Source organism: Marmota flaviventris, chromosome 5 (assembly GCF_047511675.1).
Source record: "Marmota flaviventris isolate mMarFla1 chromosome 5, mMarFla1.hap1, whole genome shotgun sequence".
In the NCBI taxonomy this organism is placed as follows: Eukaryota; Metazoa; Chordata; class Mammalia; order Rodentia; family Sciuridae; genus Marmota; species Marmota flaviventris.
In genome coordinates this window covers 122947538-122956544 of record NC_092502.1, presented here as the reverse complement: position 1 = coordinate 122956544, position 9007 = coordinate 122947538, and the positions used below count along the sequence as shown (strand labels likewise).

The 9007-nt window shown below is 34.4% G+C and overlaps 1 protein-coding gene across 3 annotated transcripts in view; it reads left to right on the top strand.

The window, feature by feature from the left end:
• Positions 1–369: 369 nt before the first annotated feature.
• The window catches only part of Ddx4 (DEAD-box helicase 4), a 55106-nt gene continuing 46468 nt past the window's right edge, over positions 370–9007 (top strand). For all 3 annotated transcript variants that reach the window (XM_027938116.2, XM_027938117.2, XM_027938114.3), the window contains exons 1-2: positions 370–441; positions 5713–5773. In XM_027938116.2, coding sequence (XP_027793917.1) covers positions 370–441; positions 5713–5773 — 133 coding nt within the window. The remainder of the gene's footprint in view (positions 442–5712; positions 5774–9007) is intronic.

The following is a 9007-nucleotide window of genomic DNA, read 5'->3' as shown; positions in this document are numbered from 1 at the left end:
GCTAGAATGATTAGTTAAGTGGTTCATCTGGCTTTGAAATATAAAAAGGATGGCTATAAATGCAATCACTAGATAAGAAGCAATACCCAATTCTCCATTTTTTGCAAAATCCTTTTGGGAAGATTAGCACTTAGTTGAGCCTTTCCAATAGCTATATGTGAAACAATGATTGTTGATTGTTTATACTTTTTTTTTTTTTTTTTTTGGTGGGTGTGGATGTGCCGGGAATCAAACCCTGGGTCTCATTTGCTCTGTGAGGGAGTTATATCCCCAGACGGATAGTTTATGCTGTTAAAGACACAGTTCTTATCTAATGGAGGTCAAAGTGCTTTTTCCCCCCACAAAATAAAAATAGAACTTGAAGCCACCATGGGAGATGAAGATTGGGAAGCAGAAATCATCAAACCTCATGTGTCTTCCTATGTTCCTGTATTTGAAAAGGTAATAAAATTTAAAGTGTGCAGTTATTAAATGCTATGGATTTTTATCAAAATTGAAAAACTGGTGGGGAAGTTTTAAATTATAGACTATTTCAGTGTTTATCTCTGTGGTTGTTATAAACTATTTTATGGGGAATGAAAAAGAATGCCTGTGTAGAATTATGTATCTGATAATGTGACAATTAAAAGCTAAATTAGATGTGATATGAAGAACTTATTTACATCTCAGTGATTTAGGACTTACAGGTGAAAGCAAGCTTGTTCAAATTTGGTGGAATGTCTCTGAGGGACACTTACATGGAAAATTGGCAAAAGTTTGGTTCTGGATGATATTTTGAATTCTGAAAATTGGTTTTATGCAAGGAAGGCTCCTAAGATAAATATTTTAGGCTGATTCAAATGGTGCCATCAGTTTAATATATTACAGATCATCAGATCTTTTTCCTGTTTGGCATTTGCGAAATTGCATTGTAATTCAGAAGCAGTGGCGCTGGGTTAGATTTTTTGGGTTTCAGTTCTGACTTTTTAAAAATTTGTGGAATGAAACTTGATAATATAGTTTAAGGGATTGATTTTGCAGAAGTGTTACTTTGTTGACATTATCTCCAAAAGTTTTTATTCTCTTCAGAATTTCCTGTTTGTGTGTAAGACAATAAATTTTGATACTTTCTGATTTTAAGTGATGCCTTTGTGTAAATCCTTGTTTTATATAAAAAATGCAGTTCTTTAAATTAACTGGAATTGATTCATATGTGGAGTTTGAATAGCAATACCCAAAATATTAATCTGATTTTGTCATGTTTCTTATCTTGGAAGTTATTTTAGAAATAACATCTTTTTGTTATCTTCTTATAGTCGTCTTTCATCATAAAAGCATAACCACATTTTGTGAAAAAAGGAGAAAAATCACCTAAAAATGTCGCTCTCTAGCATAGTTACTCCTATGAAAAGCTTCCCTCTGTCTTCCAAAATATGTTTTTATTAGAGTATATAACAATTTTTTTTAAGTACTGAAATTGAACCCAGGGCCTGATGCATACTGGGCAAACTTGGTACCATTGAGCTACATCCCAGTCCTATCACAGTAATTTTTGAATCCAGCTTTTGTTTTTTTCACTCTTTACAGATTATTCCATATTACTAATTTCCTACAAATAATTTCTTATGCATACATAAGACCTATGGAAAGGATCTGTCATAATATGAATGATTTTTGTTGTGGGAATTTAAGATGGTGTTAGTTTTTTACTTTGACATTGTCATAAGTACCTACAACTTATTTAATTTGGGAATTTTTTTTTCTCAAAAATAGAATTACTTGTTGGGTGTGGTGATGCACCCCTGTAATCCTAGTGGCTTGGGAGGCTAAGGCAGGGGGATTACGAGTTCAAACCCAGCTTCAGCAAAAGCAAAGCACTAAGCAACTCAGTCAGATCCTTTCTCTAAATAAAATACAAAATAGGACTGGGGATGTGGTTCAGTGGTTGAGTGCCCCTGAGTTCAATCCCCAATAAATCCCCTCCTCCAAAAAAAAAAAAAAAAAGGAATTATTTGGTCAGAGGATATTTTATGGCTCCCTTTTCACCCCCTTTTTCTTAATAGATTTGCTATAATACAAAGTTTAATATACAGATAGGCTCTTTTTCATCAGTCTAGTTTTATTTTTTTGAGTTTGAGATGTTTGTCTAAATGGAGCGCTCTTCAAACAGCACAGTGCATTGCAGTATGTTGTGCATATTTGTTGTATCAAGTTTCAGAAATTGAGGATTAGCTATTACATCTTGCAAGTTCACCTTTTTGGAGTCATTGTAGTATTCGTAACATACCTTGTATCATGACATTTGGAATACTAAATAGAATGTGAATTTATGTTGATAATTTCACCTTACAGTTCTTAATACATCTGTATGGTGCCAATTTATAGTAAACTTTTTACATTTGTCTGCAAACTTGACACCTGGTGCTGGTTGTGCAATTAGTAACTTCCTAGTTAACTTGAACATGATGCAGTCAGTAGCTTTGTTTTCCTTTCTTGTTTGATTAAGTGCAGAGAATAAGGATGTATAAATGACATTTTTATGGAGGAAAATTTGGAGGTCTTTTATTCCCTGCCATTTTTTTATTTAAGGCACCAATTTTTTAAAAAAATACTTTTTAGTTGTAGATGGACACTATACCTTTATTTTATTTATATGTGGTGCTGAGAATTGAACCCAGGGCCTCACACATGCTAGACCAGTGCTCTATGGCTGAGCGAGCCATATCCCAGCCCTAAGGCACCCCTTTGATTGGTCATTCTAAATAAGTTTTCATCTCAAAACTAGGTGGTGCTTTCCTTTTAAATTTATAGTGGCTTTTAAAAAATAGCATTGGATTAATATCAATTTAAGCGATATTTATCATCAGACTTTTATGAGTGCTTTGCAGGAGCTTTTTTTTTTTCGAGATATGTTCATAAATGCTTGTATAATTTTGCAGTAATAGGGCACTGTTCTGGTAGCACTTAGAAAGACATGGTGGCACACACCTTGTAATACCAGAGATTCCTTAAGTTGAGGCAGGAGGAGTGCAAGTTTGAGGCCAGCCTGGGGAACTTAGTGAGACCCTGTTTCAAAATAAGAAAAGTTGGGGACGTAACTCCATGGTAGAGTGCCTCTGGATTCAGTCTCCAGTACCTGTCCTCTTTCTCTCACAGAAAAACTCCAAACTCCAAAATCTTGATTTTGAAGTGAGTACACAACCTGGGGGAATAGAAAAATGAAAGATATGAGTTATAAAAAATTTGGTAACTTAGCAGTTATAAATTCCAGAAATCTCAGTGGTTGACATTTGTACATAGTATGCAGGCTTATTGGGATGAGTGTTAGAATGTATGGATATGGTGAGTGTATTAGATATTTAGTTTGCTTACTTATTATTAGCTGTTAGTGTTTTTTGTTAGGTGACCAGATGATTAAATGTAGTGATCATTACTATATTGAATAAATTTCCATTTTTGTGGTACATTTCAGAAGATAAAAACTTTTGTGATTAAAGTGGAAACAGGGCTGGGGATGTGGCTCAAGCGGTAGCGTGCTTGCCTGGCATGCGTGCGGCCCGGGTTCGATCCTCAGCACCACATAAAAAAAAAAAAACAAAGATGTTGTGTCCGCCGAAAACTAAAAATAAATAAATAAATATTAAAAAAAAAAAAGTGGAAACAGTGTGAGATAATTGCTCCACAGTGGTAATTGTGTTAAGTAGCAGTAGCAAAGTTAGTAATAATTTAGAAAAGGAGCTTGCATATGACATTCCAGAATTGAAAAGGGTACAGGTGAAAAGAAATGTGTTCACCAAAATAGGATATTTTGTAGCTGCATAGGGGAGTTCTTATGTGTTAAAACATTTTGAAATTTAAATTTTTTATTTCAGTACTGGGGATTGAACCCAGGTTCTAGCACATGTTAGGCAAGTGGTCTCCCACTAAGCTACATCTCTGCCTCTTCACTAAGTTTTGTTTTGTGACAGGGTCTTGCTACATTTCTCAGGCTGAACTTGAATCTGTGATCCTTCTGTCTCAGTCTCCCAAGTAGCTGGAATTAAGGGTATACACCGCTATTCCTGGCTTGAAGTTTCTAAATTGGTTCACTTGGGTGATTTAAGAGGTTACAAATGATTTATAGCTAGGTGTCCTAAAAGTAAACCGACAAGCCTTCTGATCATTCAACATATATTTATTGAATTCTGTATGCTGAAGGTAGTGTTGAACATGATGAAATACTTGCTGTCAAAGACTTGTATTTTATTTGGGGAGATAGAATAAGCACATTTGTAAACCAGATAATTATGAATGATTAAAAAGTGCTATGGATGGGTCTGGGGTTGTGGCTCAGAGGTAAGCGTTAGAGCACTCATCTAGCATGTGCAAGGGACTGGATTCGATCCTCAGCACCACATAAAAATAAAAAAGTAAAGGCATTCTGTCCAATTACAACTAAAAAAAAATTTTTTTTAAAAAAAAGCTATGGAAAAAATAAGGATTTTGAGTGTGTGTGTGGAGGGGGGGTTGGTTCAAGTGGAGAGAGGGAAGGCTTCCTTGACTCATGAGTGGGAGATCTGAAACAGTCCCCAAAAGCCATCATTTACCAAGCTTCTGAGTCAGAGGAAGGAAACTTAGCATATTTGGATACCAAGAAAAATGTGAATGTGTTGAGTTCATGTATCTGTGGCAGCAATTACCCCTAATTGGGTAATTTAAAACAATAGAAATTTATTCTCATATTGTTCCAGAAGTCAGAAGTTAGAAATCAAGGTTTGAGAAGGTCTACCTTCCATCTTGAAACTCTTGGAGAAAATCTTTTTCTCTTCTATCATCTGGTGGCTGTAAGAGGACATTGGCTTGTAGTTGCATTTCTTAGCTGTGTTCACATGGCCATTTCCTCTGTGTATTTGTATTATCTCCCTTTACCCCTTTCAAAGGACCCACTCAGATAAAACAGTGTAATCTCTTCATTTCAAAATCCTTAATCACATCTGTCATGACCCTTTTTCAAATAAGTAACACTTACAAAGTCCAGGAATTAGGATTATTTGTTAATGACCATTATACAATTTATTACAGCCAATATGACTAAAGCACGATGAAATAAGACAAGAGTAGTAGAAGTTGAATTCAGAGAAGGAAAGGGAAAAGGAGAGGAATTGGAGGTACTTGCATATAAAGACAAGTTCTTTTCTGTGCATAAGTGAATTTTCTTAGAGTGATTTCCATTTGAAAAATTTGGATATATTAACGATTTCATTTTATATAAACACAGTGGAAGTTTTAAAAATAAATTTCTTTATTGTTGAAAGTGTTAAGCCACTAATAGCCTTCTGACAATGTCAATGTAGTAGCCTAATGTTACATCACAATGCCTATGTTGCTCACTTTACTTCCTCTTATTACCTAAGCATTGTATCATTTCACATCATAAGAAGAGTGAGTACAGCCCAATAAGATATTTTGAGAGACCATATTATATAATTTTATTACATAATTATAATTATTCTTATTTTGTTAATATCTTATTGTGCCCAATTTATAAATTAAACTTTATCACAGGTATGTTTGTGTAGGAAAAAATATAGTGTGTCTGTATGAATCAGTGGTTTGATATCCATTGTTTCAGGCATCCACTAGAAGTCTTAGAATGCATTCTACTGGAAAAGGGGTTACTATTCTAATTTTCTATTTGTGAAATAGATGACATTCTTAATATGCAAAGTGAAAAACTGGTCTTTCCTCTTACAGGATAAATATTCTTCTGGAGCAAATGGAGACACTTTTAACAGGACTTCAGCTTCATCATCAGGTATGTGTTAAGGAAAAAAAGGCAAAACTCTTTAAGAATTTCATCTAGTGAATAAGGAGCAGACTGATAGACATATTTAAAAATTTTTTTCTAATATTTACTTTTTAGTTGTAGTTGGACACAACACCTTTATTTCACTTGTTTATCTTTGTATGTGATGCTGAGGATCAAACCCAGGGTCTCGCACGTGCGAGGCGAGCGCTCTACCGCTGACCCACAACCCCAGCCCAGCATATTTTTAAAAATAAATTGTTAGTTGTTTATATGGTACTGAGGATCAAACTAGTGCCTCATGCGTCCTAGCTAGGCAAGTGCTCTCCCACTGCGCTACAACCCATCCCCCTGATAAGGGGATGTTTTTAAAATTTCCTATTGAGAATTCATTATAATTTGGATACCTTGGGTTGGGGGCACTTCTAGCTAGAGTAAGGGAGAGAAGGGAAAGTGTAGTGTTAGTATAGTTAGTGGATTACTGTAAACCTTTGTTCAACCCGGAAATTTCATGTTTGGCTTCTAGGTTGCTAGAGCATTGTCAGGATTCCTGACATAAGGAAGTATGATGTTGTATATTATATGTAAAGTTTTTGAAGCAGATTCCAATGGTGGTGAATGGCCAGGCTAAGAACTATTCAAGCCACACATGTCATGCCATTAAGATATGAGTTTCTTTGAGATCAGAAAACTAATTTCGGATAAGTCCTAAGAAGAGAAATGAATGTCAAGATAAAGGAGCCCTATCCTTCCTGCTGCTCTCAATTACCTTCTCTGAACTTGTTTCCACCTGGGCTGCTCCCTCACACTGATGCATTCACCTTGATTGTCCAACACACATACTCTCTCTAATATAGAGTTGATGTGGATGGGAAGATGGGTTTAAGTGGGAGGGCTTAGTCTAGGAAGTTAAACTCATGACAGTAGTCTTTTGCTTTATCGAAGTTCAAAGCAGGCTGAAATGGATTGCTATTGTATTGAAAAAATTTTTTATTGTGGTTATTGCAATTTTGATCTTTTTTAAGTGTATGGTTCAGTGACATTAAGTATATTCACGTTGCTGTGTAACTACCACCCTTCATCTACCTCCAGAACTTTTTCATCTTCCCAAACTGAAATTCTATACCCATTAAACAATAACTTGAAACCACCATTTTACTTTAAAAATATTTTTTTCATTGTAGATGGACACAATACCGTTATTTTATTTATTTATTTTTATGTGGTTCTGAGGATCAAACCTAGTGCCTGACATGTGCTAGGCAAGTGCTCTACCTGCTGAACTATAATCTCAGCCCCACCATTGTATTTTTTGTGAATTGAATTACTATGTGTTTGCTGTGAGTCTCTATGTATTTGAGTTAATATTTTCAGAAAGCTAGATTGAAATAACCACCAACTAAAAGCTGAGCTTTTGCTTAGTTCTGTGAATATTTAGACTAATGAAACAAAATCAATTACGTTTTCTTATTAAAGAATATATGAGGCAAATGAATGTATACTAAACTGATAGTTCAATATGTTTATTTCCCCCAAAAAAATAAGAAACAAAATTATCTGAAATCCTGATTTTCATTTGTAGATTTAGCCACTGTTGACAGTCTTTTGATTTTTTCTTTTTAGATCTCTCTATATATCCCGCAGAGATAATTGTATTCCACTGGCTTTACACATACTTCTTTTTATTATAAATATTTATCTTGTTTTTCCTTTGCCTACCTGCCCTTGCATTCCGTGCCCTTCTTATGTTCTTAGAATTGTACTTGAAAATATTTCTCTACGTATTTCATAGAAATGGAATCTTATTATACCACATCTTTTACTTAATGATAGTCACAGAAAACTTTCTAAGCAACTATTATGATCTAATTCTTTCCAAAATTAAGTGAAAAAAGTTCATTATCTGGTTTTAAAATGTCAGAGCTTATAGGCCATGAAGTTACTTTTATATAGTAGTTCTTTTATAAAGTTACTACTTTATAGGTATGTATATGTCATTCACTTTTGAACCCCATAATATGGTTTCATTTCTTTTATCAACCCTCTGTTTTTTTGCTAGTTAACTCTTGTTTCGTTAGCTTGAAATTCTGTGTTCCTATTGCTAGTTCATTTCCAACCTCTCTACCAGAAGCACAAACAAATATCCATTTAGTTTATAACATATAATGTGATCTATCAATTTCCTTTTTTAATTGGAAAAGGATTTGAATACTCCATCCAGCTGTTTTAGTATAGACTGGCCTTTCTCTAGCTTTCTCCCATTCCATTTTCTCTGGATCGTATGTTTCTTCTGCCTTGAACCCTCCACCCCCCTCACTTTGCCTGAATTAATTTTTCTTCAGCTTTCAGAGAGAGGAAATTGAAAATGTCTTAACCTTCAGGCTTCATTGATAGTATAAGGGAAGATTCTTAGCTTGGAAATAATTTTGAATCTTATTGTGTGAAATTCTAGTGATGGTGTTAAGTTTGATATTCTGAGTCCTGACCCTTTGTATATGCCTACTTTTAAAACATCTCTAGAGCTTTTAGTATCTTTTTTTGCCTATGTATACATAATAAACATTTTCAGACACGTCTATCATGTAACAGTTTATCAAAGCAGATTGTCAAGAATGTAATCCTATCATTATTTCTTCAAAAAATGCCAAATACAGTTAAGGTTTTTTGTTCTAGGCATTTTTGTTTAGCAGCTACATTGTTTAGAAAGTCTTTACACTAAGTGACCTTTCTTAAAGACATTGTGCAAGATAGTGAAAGTTTAATTCAATCTGCTTAGATGAGTGACATCTCAGAAAACAAAATTCTATGCTGTTATGAAATATCTCTCTCTACATACTTATTTTCTGTGATAATATTAATTTTGGCCAAATTGCATTTTTGTTGAGAAGTTGGGAGAATATAGATGGGCATACATTATGTGGCTCCTAAGTGCAAAATCAGTCAGATATATAAAATTATAGGAAATGAGGGAGAAAAAAGTCAGTAATAGCTAAGTGATATAAACGCCAGAAGGTAGGAGAAATTTTGAGATGCATATACAGAAATTTCAGTTTGTGAGTATAGGGAATTTTTTTAAAATCTGTTTATTGATTCTAAAACAACTATTGATTTGTCTCTTCTACCCCTCCCCCCCCACCAAGTGCTAGGGTTGAGCCCAGGGTCTTACACATGCTAGGCAAGAGCTCTACCACTGAACTACATCCCAAGTAAATTTTTTAAATTTAGTTTTTAGTTGTAGATGGA